Raw genomic sequence first — 22,121 nt, 5'->3', positions numbered from 1 at the left:
TAGCATGTTGCCAACAGCAACAATTTTGACCTTATTGTGCAGGGCATACAGTTAAATACTGTACTGTAGACATGTACATGTTAGACACCTACTGGTCTTTCCACAAGATCATCTCGCCTTGTAATTTCTGGAGGAAAGGCACTGCCACGATATCGGATATTATACCAATGAGCCTGGGGGGGGGGGGGGGGGGAAGTGTAGTAAAAATTGACATTGTAAATAATGAAGTACTAAGAGAGGCCTATCAACAAAAAATTACCAAAACCACCATCATCTTGCAATGCAAACGTGACAAACTGAGGTCTTTAGGAATGCCAACTTTTGTACCTACCACATGAATTTTGAGATCTATCGAAAGGCGTACATGGTAAGGGACATCATACTCGCGCATATCTACTATATTCTCCATCTGATTTGAGATCTTTTTGGAAGGCCCTTCTTCCTCCACAGCAAAGCTGTTGCCAGAAAGTGCACTAAGCAAACATGGAGAAAGAGTGTGAAACATAGGTGGGTACACTTACTATTAAAGAAAATGAGAATAAAATTTAGGAAGGTCTATTAAGTTAGGTTCAAACTCATCACATTATACACATTTGATATTGTCTTTGGTAAATCGTTCAAGTACTCTCCACTCCTTGGAAGATTACCATATTTCGGAGACACATTTTGAGATTAAGATTGTACATTAAGTTGCAATTGATTTTATATATATATTTTTTAAGAGGCTGAGTTTGTGACCGCATGGTAACTTGTTTACTTCTAGTGGTGATGCAACCACTGATTGACCTATCAGTGGTAAGCCTCTCCTGTTGCTATAACAACCTATTGTATTATTCATAGGTATGGATGGAATAAGAGACAAACATATACGTCACCCGCCTTTATAAAGGTCTATATAAAGGAAAGTTGAATTGTATTATTTATATTTGCTCTCCATACTAACGCCACATTGACAAAGGTAGATAAACTGTATATTTTAATTAAGAAGGGACACAAATGTAAAATTAAACTTATGATTACGATACACCATGCAGTTTTAAGAGACTCTTATTTACTTCTATTATCAAATTTTACATTTTTTTTTTCAACACACTGAGCCACCAGCCCCTACTGAGCACGTTCACGGTATATGTATACTAGTCTGTGATTGGTTGATGGCTGTCACATGATACAGGGGAACAGCAAATTAAGTGGGGGGGGGGGAATTTACTACTTATTTGAAATTTGAAGTGTTATTTCATTTTCTTTTTATTATGCACTTAAGTAATTTAACTGTATTTAGTGGTCCTTTAAGGAAAGAACGGAGAGTGCTCCTTCTTAGGAAATCTCTCTCTTTTAATAGGTTATTCATATTTGATGGACATCTAGCCCTACCTGAGGGACAGTATAAGTTGTTAGCTCAAATATATAAAACTCTTAGCAAAAATAAACAACTCTACTTATCAAATCTGTCAAAGTTATGGTCTCAAAAACTGGGAATACAAATAGAGGAAAGCTAAGTGAAAGCCAGCATACAAATAAACAGGGCATCTACCTTAGCTAAATAATTATGTGACTCACAAGCTAAGAACCTACATAGAACATATATAATGCCAAAGCTTTATCAAAGGTGGGTGAAACAGCTTCTAACATGTGCCACATGCGAGACCCAAATTTCCAACATTTGCTTTGGCAATGTCCATTCTTGCAGAAGTTTTGGTTACCAACACTTTGTGGCATACATTAGAAGGGAAATTTTTAGAGGTACTAGTTGAATTTAAATCATAGTAAAATGTCTGCACAGTACTAGGAATTTAGGTATTTAGGCTGTGCTTCTAAACAAAGATTTATATGTTAAGTATTTTAAAGCAACAAATCTTCCATCAGCTTATTCTAGAACAGTATGGTAAGGTGGGAGATACGCATACACAGGCGCAGCATTCCTCAGTAAACGGGAAAGCAAATATTCTAACATTATCCTCACAGATGCAGACACATTTACCCCTTTCTAAATTCTACTTCTGTATTGTCTGCTCAATTTGGTGAACACTGGAGGTTTGATTTTAATGATAGGGGAGGAGTACATAAGAGTAGAGAGCCAGGCAACAACTGGGTAAGAGACACCAGCAAGGTAAAGATAATCTGACATTACACACTATGTGTTTAGTTATTTAGGAATCTATTATTCTTAGATAAGGGCAATCAAGAGAAAAATAGTTTCTTGTGTGAATTGTTTATATTTCTTTTATAGTTTGCAACAGAAAAAAGTCCTAGTCATACACCTCACACTTTATTTGTAATCACTACATGCTTTTGTCAAGTAGTTGCTCAGATAAGTCTGTGGGAATCGGCTTGTTAAACATATCTGCTTGTTTTATTGATTGGGGGCTTGTTGTAACTGCCGGATATTTACTCCAAAGAGATTATAAATATTGAAAGAAAGAGGGGGGGGGGGTAGAGAAGAGTGCTTGTCTCACATGTTTTGTAACCTGCACATCAGACAGCAGGTTTGTGCAATTTAAAACATTTTGAAAACCTAGGATACACAGACTGCTTTTTGGCCTCAATAGGGAGTGTGAAAGGAGCATAATGTTTCCAAAAATGCAAGGGACATTTAATGGGACATGAAAGCAAAATTTATCTCTACTGTTAAAGAGCATACAATTTTAAACATCTTTCCAATTTACTTCTATTATCAAATGTTCTCTGTACCCTTGGAAACCTTTGTTGAAAAGCAGGAAGGTAGGCTCGGGAGCGTGCACGTCTTTAGCACTATATGGAAGCAGTTTTACAAGTGCGCTAGGTGGCAGCACTATTTTCTTCCATGTAGTGCTCCAGAAATATGCGCACAGCCTATCTAGGAATCTCTTCAACAAATATCACCATAAGAACAAAGCAAATTTTGATAATATATGAAAATAACTGTTTGCCAAAATGTTGGTAAATTTAATGTGACATAAGTCGTTTTAGCAAATATAACTTAACATGCATAATATTCATTGCCAACATGGTGGATACAATTCAGCACATTCATAGATGTAGTAGTAAAGCATTTTCATCCAAATATACTGATAAATAATATCAAACAATTTGAATTGCTGCACTACTAATGCTGAATTATTTAGTTGCATATAACCTTTTCAATACATTACATACAGTAGGTAAAGTAGCAAGGTAACTAAATTTAAGCTTGATTTATTCCATTAAAGTGAATGTCCGGTTTTTAAAATACTCCTAAAAACAGGGGCACTTTCATTCATTAAACTTTTCATTGAAGAGTCTTTTTTAAAATACTTAACTTTTTCTTTATGAAAGCAGACTGGTGATTCTTCACCCAAAGATCCTGCTGTAGGTGGCACAGCAATGTTAAAACTGGTTTCCTCCAATCATTGCATGACCTCACAAGGTGTATGCCTTAGGGTGCACGCAACGTTTGGAGAAAGTCTGATTCGTCATTGCTGTGCTAACTACAGCAGGAGCTGCGGGCAGAAGATTGCCAGTCTATTTTTATAAAGAAAAACAAAAATTTATGCTTACCTGATAAATTTATTTCTTTGACACTGAGTCCACGGATCATCTAAAATTACTATTGGGAATATTTCTCCTGCCCAACAGGAGGCGGCAAAGAGCACCACAGTAAAACTTAAATATCACCTCCCTTCCCTCCAACCCCAGTCATTCGACCAAAGCAAAGGAGAGAAAGGAAGCAACAAGGTGCAGAAGTTTATAACAAAACAAAAAAACCTTTCCTTAAGAAAACAGGGCAGGCCGTGGACTCACCATGTCAAGATAGAAATAAATTTATCAGGCAAGCATACATTTTGTTTTCTTTCTAATGACACGGTGAGTTCACGGATCATCTAATTACTATTGGGAATCAATAACCAAGATAGAGGACACAGATAAGGGAGGGACAAGACAGGGAACCTAAAACGGAAGGCACCATTGCTTGGAGAACCTTTCTCCCAAAAGAGGACTCAGCCGAGGCATAAGTATCAAATTTATAGAATTTAGAAAAAGTGTGAAGAGAGGACCAAGTTGTAGCCTTGCAAATCTGTTCCACAGAAACTTCATTTTTGAATGCCCAGGAAGAGGAAACAGCCCTCGTAGAATGAGCTGTAACCTTCTCAGGAGGTTGCTGTCCAGCAGTTTCATAAGCAAAGCGAATGATACTCATCACCCACAAAGAAAGAAATAGCTGTGACATGCATACAGAGAAGGCGAAGTAGCAGGCACTACTACAAAGGAGGTGCAATAAAAAATAAACTTTAATAGAAAAAGTTAAAATGCATGCACAGGCTTGACACAAGACAAGGGAGGGATCTACAGCCTGACGCGTTTGCACCCTCTAGTGGCGCTTAATCATAGGCTATAGTGCAAAGGAAGTGATACCTATTTAAAGCGCAAAATGTTAACACTTCCAGTGCTGGCAGAAAACTTAAAACAAACAATTATCAATAAAAACATAAACAAGCTTACAATAGGATCTATATACAAAAAACCTGGTCTCTGTATGTAAGAACAAGGAGATATATAGATATGCTAACACATTTACTGTCATATCATTAAAATGGCTACATTAGATTATAATTTCGATTAAATTGATATACAAAATGAACAAATATCAATTAAACATCTTTGTTTCAAATCTCTAATACAGATTAAATCTTTACTTAACTTCTAATTGAATCATCTATTAGATAGTTAATATATAAAGAAACAGCTGTAGCTTTCTGCCCCTTACGTTTTCCAGAGAAAACTACAAACAGAGCAGAAGACTGACGAAAATCCTTCGTCGCCTGTAAATAGAATTACAATGCACGCACCACGTCCAGATTGAGCAGCAGACATTCCTTCTGAGAAGGGTTAGGACACAAGGAAGGAACAACAATCTTCTGATTAATGTTCCGATCTGAAACCACTTTAGGGAGAAACCCTAACTTAGTACGCAAAACTACCTTATCCGAATGAAAAATAAGGTAAGGAGACTCTTACTGTATCTTCCAAGTTAACTTAATATCTAAGGAATGCATAGACTCAAACGGGGCCTGTTGAAGAACTTTAAGAACTAGATTAAGAGTCCAGGGAGGAGTTACCGGCTTAAACACAGGCCTGATTCTGACCAAGGCCTGACAGAACGATTGCATGTCTGGTACATCCGCCAGACGTTTATGTAACAAAATAGACAAGGCAGATATTTGACCCTTTAGGGAGCTTGCCGATAAACCCTTCTCCAAGCCCTCTTTGAGAAGAGACAAAATTCTAGGAATCTGAACTCTAATGCAAGAGTAACCTTTGGATTCACACCAATGCAGATATTTACGCCATATCTTATGGTAAATCTTTCTAGTCACAGGCTTGCGCGCCTGAATCATGGTCTTAATGACCGACTCTGAAAATCCAGGCTTAGATAAAATTAAGCGTTCCATCTCCAAGCAGTCAGCTTGAGAGAATTTAGATTTGGATGAAGGAAGGGGCCCTGAAGTAGAAGGTCCTTCCTCAATGGAAGTCTCCAAGGTGGAAGAGATGACATCTCCAACAGGTCTGCATACCAGATCCTGCGAGGCCACGCCGGTGCTATGAGGCTCACCGACACCCTCTCCTTTTTGATTCGAGCAATGACTCTAGGGAGGAGAGCGAACGAGGGAAATAGGTATGCAAGATTGAAATTCCAAGGTACCGCCAGAGCGTCTATCATTACCGCCTGAGGATCCCTTGACCTCGATCCGTACTTTGGAAGCTTGGCATTCTGCCGAGATGCCATGAGATCCAGTTCCGGCTGTCCCCATTTGAGAATTAAGCTGGAAAACACTTACGGGTGGAGTTCCCACTCCCACAGGTGAAAGGTCTGTCCACTCCTGGGATGTGGATTGCTGACAGGCAGCAGTTGTGGGACTCCGCCCACTGAATTATCTTGGCTACCTCTGCCATGGCCAAGGAACTCAGAGTTCGCCCTGATGGTTGGTGTAAGCCACTGAAGTTATGTTGTCCGACTGGAACATGATAAACCGGGCTGAAGCCAACTGAGGCCAGGCAAGCATTGAAGATTGCCCTCAGTTCAAGAATGTTTATGGGCAGCACCGACTCTGTCCAAGTCCATGTTTCCTGAGCCTTTAGAGAGCCCCAGACTGCTCTCCATCCTAGCAGGCTGGCGTCCGTTGTCACAATTGCCCAGGTGGGTCTGCGGAAGCAGGTTCCCTAGGAGTGATGATCCTGAGACAACCACCAAAAAAGAGAATCCCTTGTCTCCTGATCCAGATCTGCATAATCTGCATTCCACTGCCTGAGCATGCAAAACTGCAGAGGCCAAAGGTGAAAACAGGCAAAAGGGATGATGTCCATGGCTGCTACCATCAGACCGATTACCTCCATGCATTGAGCCACTGATGGCTGAGGAGAGGACTGAAGCGCTAGACAGGAATAAAAAATCTTTGATTTCCTGACTTTTGTCAGAAAAATTTTCATTGGTAGGGAATCTATTATGGTTCCCAAGAAAACTACATTTGTAATTGGAATTGAGCAACTCTTTTCCAAATTCACCATCCATCCGTGAGATCGCAGGAAGGATAACATTCCCGTGAGGGATCTTGCTTGCTAAAAGGAAGGCGCCTGAACCAGAATGTCATCCAGATAAGGCACTACTGCAATGCTCCGCAATCGGAGCACCGCCAACAGGGATCCCAGAACCTTTGAGAAAATTCTGGGAGCTTTGTGGCCGAATGGAAGAGCCACAAACTGGAAGTATTTGTCTAGAAATGCAAACCTCAGAAACTTGTGATGGTCCCTGATGGGATGGTGATGGGAACATGCAGGTACGCGTCCTTTAAAATCTACCGTTGTCATAAATTGACCCTCTTGAACCAAGGGAGAAATGGAACGAACAGTTTCCATCTTGAAGGACGGCACTGAGGAATTTGTTTAGACTTTTGAGATCTAAAATTGGTCCGAAGGTTCCCTCTTTTTTGGGGAACCACGAACAGATTGGAGTAAAATCATTGACCCTGATCCTGTATTGGAACAGGAACTATCACTCCCAGGTCGAAAAGATCTTGAACACAGTGTAAGAACGCCTCTCTATCTGGTCTACAGATAATCTTGAGAGAAGAAACCTTCCCCTGGGAGGAACAGTTTTGAACTCTAGCTTGTATCCCTGGGACACGACGTCCACCGCCCAGGGATCCTTAACATCCCGAGCCAAGGCCTGAGCAAAGTCGTCCCGGACCAGAAATTTTTGCTCCTAGTTTAATAACCTGTAGGGAGGCATCCGTAATAAAAGAATTGGCCAACTTAAGGGCCTTGATCCTATCCTGGATCTCTTCGAGGGGAGTGTCTGTCCGAATAGAATCGGACAACGCATCAAACCAGTATGCTGCCGCACTGGTGACGGTAGCAATACACACCGCAGGTTGCCATTGTAAACCCTGGTGTACATACATTTTCTTGAGTAACCCCTCTAATTTCTTGTCCTTAGGATCCTTAAAGAAACAAACTATCTTCTATGGGAATAGTGGTCCTCTTAGCTAGCATGGAAATTGCCCCTTCCACCTTGGATACCGTCTGCCAAGACTTCTTGATAGAGTCTGCTATAGGAAACATCTTAAATATAGGGGATGGAGAAAAAGGGATACCTGGTGTCTCCCATTCCCTAGCAATAATCTCTGTAGCGCAATCTGGTACAGGAAACACCTCCCCCACGGAAGGTATATCAAAATACTTGTTTAGTTTACTAAACTTCTTAGGATTGACTACGACAGTAGCGGAGTCGTCCAAGGTAGCCAAAACCTCCTTAAGTAACAAACGGAGGTGTTCAAGCTAAACCTGAAAGAAAACAGAATTTATGTTTACCTGATAAATTACTTTCTCCAACGGTGTGTCCGGTCCACGGCGTCATCCTTACTTGTGGGATATTCTCTTCCCCAACAGGAAATGGCAAAGAGCCCAGCAAAGCTGGTCACATGATCCCTCCTAGGCTCCGCCTACCCCAGTCATTCGACCGACGTTAAGGAGGAATATTTGCATAGGAGAAACCATATGGTACCGTGGTGACTGTAGTTAAAGAAAATAAATTATCAGACCTGATTAAAAAAAACCAGGGCGGGCCGTGGACCGGACACACCGTTGGAGAAAGTAATTTATCAGGTAAACATAAATTCTGTTTTCTCCAACATAGGTGTGTCCGGTCCACGGCGTCATCCTTACTTGTGGGAACCAATACCAAAGCTTTAGGACACGGATGAAGGGAGGGAGCAAATCAGGTCACCTAAATGGAAGGCACCACGGCTTGCAAAACCTTTCTCCCAAAAATAGCCTCAGAAGAAGCAAAAGTATCAAACTTGTAAAATTTGGTAAAAGTGTGCAGTGAAGACCAAGTCGCTGCCCTACATATCTGATCAACAGAAGCCTCGTTCTTGAAGGCCCATGTGGAATCCACAGCCCTAGTGGAATGAGCTGTGATTCTTTCGGGAGGCTGCCGTCCGGCAGTCTCGTAAGCCAATCTGATGATGCTTTTAATCCAAAAAGAGAGAGAGGTAGAAGTTGCTTTTTGACCTCTCCTTTTACCGGAATAAACAACAAACAAGGAAGATGTTTGTCTAAAATCCTTTGTAGCATCTAAATAGAATTTTAGAGCGCGAACAACATCCAAATTGTGCAACAAACGTTCCTTCTTTGAAACTGGTTTCGGACACAGAGAAGGTACGATAATCTCCTGGTTAATGTTTTTGTTAGAAACAACTTTTGGAAGAAAACCAGGTTTAGTACGTAAAACCACCTTATCTGCATGGAACACCAGATAAGGAGGAGAACACTGCAGAGCAGATAATTCTGAAACTCTTCTAGCAGAAGAAATTGCAACTAAAAACAAAACTTTCCAAGATAATAACTTAATATCAACGGAATGCAAGGGTTCAAACGGAACCCCCTGAAGAACTGAAAGAACTAAATTGAGACTCCAAGGAGGAGTCAAAGGTTTGTAAACAGGCTTAATTCTAACCAGAGCCTGAACAAAGGCTTGAACATCTGGCACAGCGGCCAGCTTTTTGTGAAGTAACACAGACAAGGCAGAAATCTGTCCCTTCAGGGAACTTGCAGATAATCCTTTTTCCAATCCTTCTTGAAGGAAGGATAGAATCCTAGGAATCTTAACCTTGTCCCAAGGGAATCCTTTAGATTCACACCAACAGATATATTTTTTCCAAATTTTGTGGTAAATCTTTCTAGTTACAGGCTTTCTGGCCTGAACAAGAGTATCGATAACAGAATCTGAGAATCCTCGCTTCGATAAGATCAAGCGTTCAATCTCCAAGCAGTCAGCTGGAGTGAAACCAGATTCGGATGTTCGAACGGACCCTGAACAAGAAGGTCTCGTCTCAAAGGTAGCTTCCAAGGAGGAGCCGATGACATATTCACCAGATCTGCGTACCAAGTCCTGCGTGGCCACGCAGGAGCTATCAAGATCACCGACGCCCTCTCCTGATTGATCCTGGCTACCAGCCTGGGGATGAGAGGAAACGGCGGGAACACATAAGCTAGTTTGAAGGTCCAAGGTGCTACTAGTGCATCCACTAGAGCCGCCTTGGGATCCCTGGATCTGGACCCGTAGCAAGGAACTTTGAAGTTCTGACGAGAGGCCATCAGATCCATGTCTGGAATGCCCCACAGCTGAGTGACTTGGGCAAAGATTTCCGGATGGAGTTCCCACTCCCCCGGATGCAATGTCTGACGACTCAGAAAATCCGCTTCCCAATTTTCCACTCCTGGGATGTGGATAGCAGACAGGTGGCAGGAGTGAGACTCCGCCCATAGAATGATTTTGGTCACTTCTTCCATCGCCAGGGAACTCCTTGTTCCCCCCTGATGGTTGATGTACGCAACAGTTGTCATGTCTGATTGAAACCGTATGAACTTGGCCCTCGCTAGCTGAGGCCAAGCCTTGAGAGCATTGAATATCGCTCTCAGTTCCAGAATATTTATCGGTAGAAGAGATTCTTCCCGAGACCAAAGACCCTGAGCTTTCAGGGATCCCCAGACCGCGCCCCAGCCCATCAGACTGGCGTCGGTCGTGACAATGACCCACTCTGGTCTGCGGAATGTCATCCCTCGTGACAGGTTGTCCAGGGACAGCCACCAACGGAGTGAGTCTCTGGTCCTCTGATTTACTTGTATCTTCGGAGACAAGTCTGTATAGTCCCCATTCCACTGACTGAGCATGCACAGTTGTAATGGTCTTAGATGAATGCGTGCAAAAGGAACTATGTCCATTGCCGCTACCATCAACCCGATCACTTCCATGCACTGAGCTATGGAAGGAAGAGGAACGGAATGAAGTATCCGACAAGAGTCTAGAAGTTTTGTTTTTCTGGCCTCTGTCAGAAAAATCCTCATTTCTAAGGAGACTATTATTGTTCCCAAGAAGGGAACCCTTGTTGACGGAGATAGAGAACTCTTTTCCACGTTCACTTTCCATCCGTGAGATCTGAGAAAGGCCAGGACAATGTCCGTGTGAGCCTTTGCTTGAGGAAGGGACGACGCTTGAATCAGAATGTCGTCCAAGTAAGGTACTACAGCAATGCCCCTTGGTCTTAGCACAGCTAGAAGGGACCCTAGTACCTTTGTGAAAATCCTTGGAGCAGTGGCTAATCCGAAAGGAAGCGCCACGAACTGGTAATGTTTGTCCAGGAATGCGAACCTCAGGAACCGATGATGTTCCTTGTGGATAGGAATATGTAGATACGCATCCTTTAAATCCACCGTGGTCATGAATTGACCTTCCTGGATGGAAGGAAGAATAGTTCGAATGGTTTCCATCTTGAACGATGGAACCTTGAGAAACTTGTTTAAGATCTTGAGATCTAAGATTGGTCTGAACGTTCCCTCTTTTTTGGGAACTATAAACAGATTGGAGTAGAACCCCATCCCTTGTTCTCTTAATGGAACGGGATGAATCACTCCCATTTTTAACAGGTCTTCTACACAATGTAAGAATGCCTGTCTTTTTATGTGGTCTGAAGACAACTGAGACCTGTGGAACCTCCCCCTTGGGGGAAGTCCCTTGAATTCCAGAAGATAACCTTGGGAGACTATTTCTAGCGCCCAAGGATCCAGAACATCTCTTGCCCAAGCCTGAGCGAAGAGAGAGAGTCTGCCCCCCACCAGATCCGGTCCCGAATCGGGGGCCAACATTTCATGCTGTCTTGGTAGCAGTGGCAGGTTTCTTGGCCTGCTTTCCCTTGTTCCAGCCTTGCATTGGTCTCCAAGCTGGCTTGGCTTGAGAAGTATTACCCTCTTGCTTAGAGGACGTAGCACTTTGGGCTGGTCCGTTTCTACGAAAGGGACGAAAATTAGGTTTATTTTTTGCCTTGAAAGGCCGATCCTGAGGAAGGGCGTGGCCCTTACCCCCAGTGATATCCGAGATAATCTCTTTCAAGTCAGGGCCAAACAGCGTTTTCCCCTTGAAAGGAATGTTAAGTAGCTTGTTCTTGGAAGACGCATCAGCCGACCAAGATTTCAACCAAAGCGCTCTGCGCGCCACAATAGCAAACCCAGAATTCTTAGCCGCTAACCTAGCCAATTGCAAAGTGGCGTCTAGGGTGAAAGAATTAGCCAATTTGAGAGCATTGATTCTGTCCATAATCTCCTCATAAGGAGGAGAATCACTGTCGACCGCCTTTATCAGCTCATCGAACCAGAAACATGCGGCTGTAGCGACAGGGACAATGCATGAAATTGGTTGTAGAAGGTAACCCTGCTGAACAAACATCTTTTTAAGCAAACCTTCTAATTTTTTATCCATAGGATCTTTGAAAGCACAACTATCCTCTATGGGTATAGTGGTGCGTTTGTTTAAAGTGGAAACCGCTCCCTCGACCTTGGGGACTGTCTGCCATAAGTCCTTTCTGGGGTCGACCATAGGAAACAATTTTTTAAATATGGGGGGAGGGACGAAAGGAATACCGGGCCTTTCCCATTCTTTATTAACAATGTCCGCCACCCGCTTGGGTATAGGAAAAGCTTCTGGGAGCCCCGGCACCTCTAGGAACTTGTCCATTTTACATAGTTTCTCTGGGATGACCAACTTGTCACAATCATCCAGAGTGGATAATACCTCCTTAAGCAGAATGCGGAGATGTTCCAACTTAAATTTAAATGCAATCACATCAGGTTCAGCTTGTTGAGAAATGTTCCCTGAATCAGTAATTTCTCCCTCAGACAAAACCTCCCTGGCCCCATCAGACTGAGTTAGGGGCCCTTCAGAAATATTAATATCAGCGTCGTCATGCTCTTCAGTATCTAAAACAGAGCAGTCGCGCTTACGCTGATAAGTGTTCATTTTGGCTAAAATGTTTTTGACAGAATTATCCATTACAGCCGTTAATTGTTGCATAGTAAGGAGTATTGGCGCGCTAGATGTACTAGGGGCCTCCTGAGTGGGCAAGACTCGTGTAGACGAAGGAGGGAATGATGCAGTACCATGCTTACTCCCCTCACTTGAGGAATCATCTTGGGCATCATTGTCATTGTCACATAAATCACATTTATTTAAATGAATAGGAATTCTGGCTTCCCCACATTCAGAACACAGTCTATCTGGTAGTTCAGACATGTTAAACAGGCATAAACTTGATAACAAGTACAAAAAACGTTTTAAAATAAAACCGTTACTGTCACTTTAAATTTTAAACTGAACACACTTTATTACTGCAAATGCGAAAAAACATGAAGGAATTGTTCAAAATTCACCAAATTTTCACCACAGTGTCTTAAAGCCTTAAAAGTATTGCACACCAAATTTGGAAGCTTTAACCCTTAAAATAACGGAACCGGAGCCGTTTTGAACTTTAACCCCTTTACAGTCCCTGGTATCTGCTTTGCTGAGACCCAACCAAGCCCCAAGGGGAATACGATACCAAATGACGCCTTCAGAAAGTCTTTTCTAAGTATCAGAGCTCCTCTCACATGCGACTGCATGCCATGCCTCTCAAAAACAAGTGCGCAACACCGGCGCGAAAATGAGGCTCTGCCTATGCTTTGGGAAAGCCCCTAAAGAATAAGGTGTCTAAAACAGTGCCTGCCGATATTATTATATCAAAATACCCAGATAAAATGATTCCTCAAGGCTAAATATGTGTTAATAATCAATCGATTTAGCCCAAAAAAAGTCTACAGTCTTAATAAGCCCTTTTTGAAGCCCTTATTTACAATCGTAATAAACATGGCTTACCGGATCCCAGAGGGAAAATGACAGCTTCCAGCATTACATCGTCTTGTTAGAATGTGTCATACCTCAAGCAGCAAGAGACTGCTCACTGTTCCCCCAACTGAAGTTAATTGCTCTCAACAGTCCTGTGTGGAACAGCCATGGATTTTAGTGACGGTTGCTAAAATCATTTTCCTCATACAAACAGAAATCTTCATCTCTTTTCTGTTTCTGAGTAAATAGTACATACCAGCACTATTTCAAAATAACAAACTCTTGATTGAATAATAAAAACTACAGTTAAACACTAAAAAACTCTAAGCCATCTCCGTGGAGATGTTGCCTGTACAACGGCAAAGAGAATGACTGGGGTAGGCGGAGCCTAGGAGGGATCATGTGACCAGCTTTGCTGGGCTCTTTGCCATTTCCTGTTGGGGAAGAGAATATCCCACAAGTAAGGATGACGCCGTGGACCGGACACACCTATGTTGGAGAAAAAAATATTAAAATCTTGCTTGAAGAATCTTCTAACACCTAAACTTTACCACTTCCTGGCTCTAACTTGGGCAAAGAGAATGACTGGGGTTGGAGGGAAGCGAGGTGATATTTAACAGCTTTGCTGTGGTGGTCTTTGCCGCCTCCTGCTGGGCAGGAGTGATATTCCCAATAGTAATTAGATGATCCGTGGACTCACCGTGTCATTAGAAAAAAAAGAAAAAAAAAAACCCACACGCTTCAACGTAAAGTTTAATGAATGATAAAAAAAAAAGGGGCACTAAGAGGGACACTTATTCATTAAACTTTACATTCACTTTAAGTCTTCAGCATACATGTGAAAGAAGTTCATGCTGGTGAAACCAATAGTTTGCCGATTCAAGGTATTAAAGAGTTAGTAAAATTTTCAGATGATAAAATTTGGAGCTAAGCTTGAAAGAACAGGACAGTTTAGATTTAGCTATTTTATATTACCATAAAGGCTGAGATGTAGCCTAGTATTCGGAATCATAATCAGCCTGATGTAATATTTATGGCTTCCATTAGAATAACACTTATTCATCAATATTCATGAACATTTTATTTTGTTCAATTACTCATATTTGAGTTGGTTGGTATTAAATAATAAGTTTATTAACATTATGTATAAAATAAATGTGCACTTATAGAAATTAAGCGATTGTTTTTGAAGCGCATAACACATTTTTGGCAAGATAATGTCTGTTCTCGGTGCAGCCTTTATCAAGACAGATATAACAGTTGTCTGCAACAACTTAAACTACATCAAAAAGGATATTCAAATTCTAAAAATGTCCGTCTTGCATATATATGCGAGCACTGTTTAAATAGGTTAGAATAAAAAAAAAAATATATATATATATATTTTGAAACTAAAGCTATAATTTGTTTTGTTATTTATATCAGTACAGGAAATACAAAAGAAAACCAAAAAAAGAAAACATTTTAAAATGCAACCTTTCAGATGCACCAAAGAAAAGAAAAAGATACTATGGAAGATAGTATATCTTCTTGTTACTAACCTGATGAAACTGGCACATCCTCTGGGGTTTGATCGCTTCCAGCCACTTTCAGGGTATTGCAACAATGCCTCAATATTAAGGCATTGTGTAATACCCTTTTCTAAGCAACCAATACAGAGAGAGCCACATCGGCACTCTCTACATCGGCTAGAGATGGTGCCGATCACTGGTGGCGTGGGAGGGATAGAGGCGGTTGGGCGGCCCATCGCCGAAGGGGAAGGTTTAGTGATAAGATGGGATACTAACCTGCAGCAAACATTTAAAACAAAACAAAAATAAACACAACCTTATTTTTATACTGGCAGACTTTCTGCCAGTACTTAAAAGGGACACTGAACCCAATTTTTTTTTTTCTTTCGTGATTCAGATAGAGCATGAAATTTTAAGCAACTTTCTAATTTACTCCTATTATCAAATTATATTCATTCTCTTGGTATGTTTATTTGAAAAGCAAGAATGTAAGTTTAGATGCCGGCCCATATTTGGTTAACAACCTGGGTTGTCCTTGCTGATTGAACAGCACCAATAAAAGAGTGCTATCCATGGTAATGAACCAAAAATTTGCTGTCTCCTTGGCTTAGATGCCTTCTTTTTCGAATAAAGATAGCAAGAGAACAAAGAAAAATTTATGCTTACCTGATAAATTTTTCTTTTTATTTTTTTTGCATGTGATGGTCCCTGTGAATGGGAACATGCAAGTTTGCGTCCTATAAATCTACAGTTGTCATAAATTGACCCTCTTGGACCAAAGGGAGAATGGAACAAATAATTTTCATCTTGAAGGATGGTACTCTGAGGAATTTGTTTAGACTCTTGAGATCTAAAATAGGCCTGAAGGTTCCCTCCTTGTTTGGGAACCACGAACAGATTTGAATAAAATCCCAGACCCCGTTCCTGAATCGGAACAGGAACCATCAATCCCAGGTCGGAGAGGTCTCTTACACAAAAGCAAGAACGCCTCTTTTTTTTTTGTCTGGTCTACAGATAATCTTGAAGGCAGAAACCTGCCTCTGGAAGGAAAACTTTTGAACTCTTAATTTGTATCCATGGAACCTATTTTCTATTGCCCAGGGAACCTGAACATCTCGAACCCAAGCCTGAGCGAAGACTAAAAGCCTGCCTCCTACAATACCCGGTCCCGGAACGGGGGCATGTCCTTCATGCTGTCTTTGATTCAACAGTAGGCTATTTGGACTTTTATTTTTTTTTATTGAAATTCTTTAAAATTTCAAGAGAGATTATTTCTGTCAAGCCAGGTCCCAACAAGGACTTCCCCTTGTAAGGAATCGCTAAAAGCTTAGACTTAGAGCGTACATCCATAGAACAAGGCTCTAACCATAAGGCTCTGAGAGCTGGAACAGAGAAAACTATGTTCCCAGTTTGATGACTTGAAAGGAAAAATTTGAAATAAAGGAATTAGCCAATTTGAAAGCTTTTATCCTACCCTGGATTTTATCCAGGGGAGTTTCTGACTTGGTAATATCAGACAACGCATCAAACCAATATGCCGTCGCACTAGTGACTGTAGCAAAGTACACAGTTGGTTGCCATTGTAAGCCCTAGTGTAATGGCAATGTACTATTACTAATGGATACACTATCTGCATGTAAAAAAGTTTATCATGATAACTATTACAAATGACATTCGGCGAGATAATTTCTACAATTTTACAACAAATGCACTTAGCTTTGGTTGAACCAATGTAAGGCAGCAATGTTCCAGTAGAAGCTTCTGAGGCAGGATCATGTTGAGACATCTTGCAAAATGTAAGATAAAAAAACAACATAAAACAAAATGATCTATTTCCTTATATGACAGTTTCAGGAACGGGGAAAAAATGCAAATAGCATAGCCCTCTGATAGAAAAAAGCAAGAGGCAAACATCAATGGGGTATTGAAATAATAAAAAAGTTTTGCGCCAAGTAGGACGCACAACGTAACAACTTTTTTGGCGGCAAAAAAATAACCGGAAATGACACTCGCGTCACTAATGACGCAACAATGTGAAAGGTCTCTGCGTCAAGTATGACGCCGGAAGTGACGAACTTGCGTCAGACGTACTTTCACGCCAAAAAAAAAATTTGTGCCAAAAAAAAGACACAATAAAGTTTACCATTTGTCGCACCCGCGGGCCTAATACCGCCCGCAATTTTGTAAGAAGTACTCAATTGAAAAAAAAGACTAAACTCCAGGTAAGAAATAAATTTCATATTTAAAAGATGTTTATATACCTCAAATATGAAACTGACAGTCTGCAGAAGGAAATACATGAACCTGACTCATGGCAAATATAAGTACAATACATATATTTAGAACTTTATATACATGCATAAAGTGCCAAACCATAGCTGAGGTGTCCTAAGAAAATAAAAACATACTTACCAAAAGACACCCATCCACATATAGCAGATAGCCAAACCAGTACTAAAACAGTTATTAGTAGAGGTAATGGTAAATTGAGAGTATATCGTTCTGAAAAGGGAGGTAGGAGATAACAGAGAACCTATGAAATAGACCCCCGTTAGAGAAATCATCGTATTCAATAAGTGATACTCCCTTCACGTCCCTCTGACATTCGCAGTACTCAGAGAGGAATCAGGCTTCAACAATGCTGAGAAGTGCATATCAACGTAGAAATCTTAGCACAAAAACTTTACTTCACCACCTCCATAGGAGGCAAAGTTTGTAAAACTGAATTGTGGGTGTGGTGAGGGGTGTATTTATAGGCATTTTGAGGTTTGGGAAACTTTGCCCCTCCTGGTAGGATTGTATATCCCATATGTCACTAGCTCATGGACTCTTGCCAATTACATGAAAGAAATTACTCTGTCGACCTCTCAGTTTAGATCTTTTATCCTGAGGGAGGAGATGACCCTTGCCTCCCGTGATGTCAGAAATAATTTCCTTCAAGTCAGGACCGAACAAGGTCTTCCCCTTGTAAGGAATAGCTAAAAGCTTAGACTTTGACGACACAACCGCAGACCAAGATTTCAACCATAAGGCTCTGCGTGCTAAGATGGAGAACCCCGAACTCTTAGCCGCCAGTTTGGTAATCTGCAGAGAAGAGTCTGTAATAAAAGGAATTAGCTAACTTAAGAGCTTTAATCCTATCCTGAATCTCTTCCAAAGAAGTCTCAGTTTTAAGAGATTCTTCCAGAACATCAAACCAATAAGCAGCCACACTTGTAACCATAACAATGCAAGCTGCCGGCTGCAATAGCAACCCCTGATGAACATAGATTTTCTTAAGTAGACCATCTAATTTCTTATCCATAGGGTCTTTGAAAGCACAACTATCCTCAATAGGAATTACAGTTCTTTTAGCCAAGGTGGAAATAGCTCCTTCCACCCTAGGTACCTTCTGTCAAGAGTTCCTAATAGCATCCGCTATAGGGTACATCTTCTTGATAACAGGAGGAGAAAAAGGAATACCTGGTCTCTCCCATTCCTTAGCAACAATTTCTGAAGTTCTCTTAGGAACTGGAAAAATGTCAGAATAAGAAGGGACTTCTAAATATCTGTCCAGCTTACTCAATTTTTCTGGAGGAACCACAATTGAATCAAAGTCATCCAGAGTCACCAAAACCTCCCTTAACAACAATCAGAAGTGTTCAAGTTTAAACCTGAAAGAAACCACTTCTGAATCAGTTACTGGCAGGACACTTCCTGAATCAGTTACTGGCAGGACACTTCCTGAATCAGTTACTGGCAGGACACTTCCTGAATCAGAAAGTTCCCCTTCAGATAGAACCTCCATACCCTCCAATTTGGATCTCTGTGAGGGTATATCTGAGATCGCCAACAACGCATCAGAAGTAGGATTAACCACATGGGCTTCCTTCCTTTTGTGTTTGCCTTGAAATACAGGAAAGGCAGACAATGCCTCAGAGAGTGTGGATTACATAACAGATGCAATGTCCTTTAAAGTAATTGCAGTAGAGGCTGCAGAGGTACTTGGCTCCGCTTGAGCCGGCATTAAGGGCTGTGACGCTTGGGGAAAAAGGTGCGGCATACTCTGCATCTCATCGGTAGAAACCTGAGAAACATCCACTGTAGATACATTTTTATAAAAGAAAATTTGTTCTCTAAATTGAAGAGCCCTATCAATGCATGCGGTACAAAAAGTAAAAGGGGGTTCCACATTAGCATTTAAACACATGGAACACGTAATGTTTTAAAGATCTTCCATGATAAAATAAGACAAGCAAAAACAGCCACCTCAGCCTCAACAGCTCTGCTGAGGCGCCTACCTTGCCCCCATGGTAAACTGACACTGTACCCGATCCAAGGACCGACTGCATAGACCCAAATCATCCGCTGACAATCTAACTGCCTGAAGCTAGCAGCATGTTAAGCAGAACCAGGAAGTCCCGAAGACGGAATTACGTAAAGAAATAAGCACGGCTTACAAGCGCGCCAAACTAAGCACTTCATGGGGGTAAAGAGACAAACCGGACCCGGCCATAAATCAAAGTAAAAACAATGCCGGTTTTCTAAAACAGTTGCGCATGCAACCGCTTAGCTCCACAACTGTTAAACTCAAAACACAGTGCTTTAAACTTTGTGTACACTCTGCATCAAAATGTTCTATACCGGAACCTATAGATCCGAAATAAATGTCCACAGCGTCCTGCCCATAACTTAAGATAGGGAGCTATCTTAAAAGTACCATGCCATGCCTTAAGTGACCAAGTAGGGAGAGAAAAAAAAAAAAAAAAAAAAAAAAAACTTATATACACAAAGTAAAATAACCCCATACATCAGATAGCAAAATGTCTAGCTCATTCTGAGTTAATCCATCTCCCAGAAATAAAAAGGCTGCACATACCTTTAAGCTGGACAGCATGATCTCTCACAGGGCCAAGAATCCTTCATACTTCTGCCATCCTGTGAAAACATATAGGGTCTTAGTTAGCATGTCTAAGACCATTTGTCAGAATGGCAGCAATCCGTATAGAAGGCGCAGTGAAAGGATTAAATTTACCAGTTCCCATTGCTTTAAAGCCACCTGTAGCTCTACTCTAGAGGCTGACAATGAATACGGCTACACCCCAAGTAAAATAGCACTACACTGGTACCATTTTAAAAATAATAAACTCTTGATTGAAGAATCTAAACACCTCACTTTACCTCTTCCTATCACTAACACAGGCAAAGAGAATGACTGGGGTGGGAAGGAAGGGAGGAGCTATTTATACAGCTCTGCTGTGGTGCTCTTTGCCGCCTCCTGCTGGCCAGGAGGCGATATCCCACAAGTAAGGATGAAATCCGTGCACTCATTGTATCTTAAAAAATAAACTATATTTTTTAGAGCAGCAGAAGGGTAAAATAGTACTTAACTATATTAGATCTATCTACACCTCAGCCTAACCGTTGCAGAGGTGTCCATCTGTATTTGAAAACCTAAAAATCCCCAATCTTAATTTATAACAAGTTTCAAGGAATAAATGCAAGATACTGGTTCTATATTTATTGACAACGGATTCAGAACGCAGCAGCGGCGCTGTCCGGTCCCACATAAGGCACAATAGTAACTACTGTGCTACCAGGTATCCTAATATTTCTGACATTTTATGTTATGTCATCTTCAAATACGCCTCTCGATATAGTATATACAAAATTAGGAAGTGAACCATCCAAAACGGCGCCAAAAAAAAAACTTCGCCCCCCGTGGGCGTGATACCAGTAACTATCTGAAAACTTGGTATCAAGCACTGTATAACGCTCAGCCCTGCACACCTCCCAAAAGCTGTGTGTTTGAAGGCTATCCCAATATGTAAGCAGCATCGTTTAAAATGCATGCATGTCTAGGGCATGATAGGAAACTAAAGAAGCTGTTGGGAACTGTTTATGCGTTACTCTTTATGTACTGGGAAGCACAATGTAAACAGTGCTCACGAAACTGCGCAAATCAAGCTCCGCCCATTGTGGGCAGTACTGCTATCGATCTCCTGGTCGCCATTGACCAAAAAAAGTTAAAAATAGCTACCGGGAGAAACGCAGTGTAAGGATCAGTGTAACTTTCACAAAGTATGTGTGAAACTTAGGTTTCAAGTGGATCTCAGCTACAAAGTTAATGTTCTATGACTTTAAATGTTGGATTGTAACAGTGAGTTTCATTAACTTCTAGGAGGTTTTTTTAGAAGCAGTGATTTTGTACTGTGTAGTTAATAGTAAAGTGATTGCATATGACTTGCTTTATGTAAGCAGCTGCAATTGAATAAGCAAAGTTGTGCCGATATTGTTTACACAGATAGACCGCAAGACAAGTGCTTAGAGAGGAGTGTTCCTTTGAATTCTCTGCAACACAGTATGTTAGTTTCACTCAGTAGTAGATATGTGAAGACAGAGAAATGTTACAATTACAATTAACAGGCAAACTGGCAACAAAGAAACCTGTTGTGAAGCTCTGCAGCAGCAAACAGAAATGAAAGTGGTGACGTCACTAAGGGGCGTGTTCCGGTCACGGAGCTCCGTTATCCTGTGCTGTTTCTAATGTTAGAACAACTCAATATATACAGTAGAATTGTTAAAGTGAGAAATACCTCCGAGGCCAGGCCTATGGCAGCTGTAAGAGTGTTGTAAGTAGTTGCACTTTAACCAGTATGTCCGAAACCGGAAGTGAATGCCAGTCAGCTTTCTGTGAAATGGATTCGTAGTGAAAAGGCTAACAGTTCTTAGTGGTATCAGATGAGGCTCTTGGCAGCTGGATTTATCCCCTATGAGGGAAGGAGGAAGAGCTGCAAGTTGGTAAGGTTTCTCCTGGGAGTCTGTAGTCACGAATCAGAGGAATAAAGTATTTGTAGGGAGCTTAGGATCTAACAGCTTTAGGTTTCCTAGACGAAAATTACTAAGCACCTAATGAGAGGTGCACAGGTGTTATGAAGGGAAGTTGGGAGGAGTTAGTGATGCAAGTGCAGGAATCCTGACACACAGTCTCTAGAAAGAACTTGAGTAAAAAAAGTGCTACCACTGATAGGTAGCATCTTAGCCCAAAGACAGAATCAAACAACTTTCTACGTTACCCACAAACACCTCCTGAGCTCTCTATACACAAATATAGATATAAGCCCTTGCCTGCATACCAATTGCTGTCACAGGGCTCTCCTTCTTATAGAAATGAAGTTATGTCCCCTGAATTTTAATAAAAATGCTCCACTCCTCAGATCTTCCCAGACCCAGAATAAAAAGTAAGCACTTACCTTTAACATCTGCCCGACAGCAGGGCAGCTCAGCAGGATTGAGAGGTCCTATCCCTCACATAGTCCTGTGGAAAAGATATAGCCTGAGAACTCTTGCATAGGCTATCAGGATTAGGGCAGCATAAATATATGGGAGGCGCAGTGAGAATTATGTCCCACAAGTTCCCATTGCTCTAAAGCCACCAAAAACTCTACTGTAGAGACTGATAT

At 41.3% G+C, this 22,121-nt stretch overlaps 1 protein-coding gene across 1 annotated transcript in view; it reads right to left on the bottom strand.

Annotated features, from left to right (window-relative positions):
* POLE (DNA polymerase epsilon, catalytic subunit) overlaps nt 1–22,121 on the bottom strand; it is a 571,199-nt gene that overhangs the window by 512,259 nt on the left and 36,819 nt on the right. Inside the window, exons 7-8 of the mRNA XM_053702214.1 lie at nt 332–473; nt 93–173 (exon numbers count right to left, since the gene is read on the bottom strand). Coding sequence (XP_053558189.1) covers nt 93–173; nt 332–473 — 223 coding nt within the window. The remainder of the gene's footprint in view (nt 1–92; nt 174–331; nt 474–22,121) is intronic.

This window comes from Bombina bombina, chromosome 2 (assembly GCF_027579735.1).
Source record: "Bombina bombina isolate aBomBom1 chromosome 2, aBomBom1.pri, whole genome shotgun sequence".
In the NCBI taxonomy this organism is placed as follows: Eukaryota; Metazoa; Chordata; class Amphibia; order Anura; family Bombinatoridae; genus Bombina; species Bombina bombina.
This window is presented reverse-complemented; position numbering and strand designations above follow the sequence as displayed.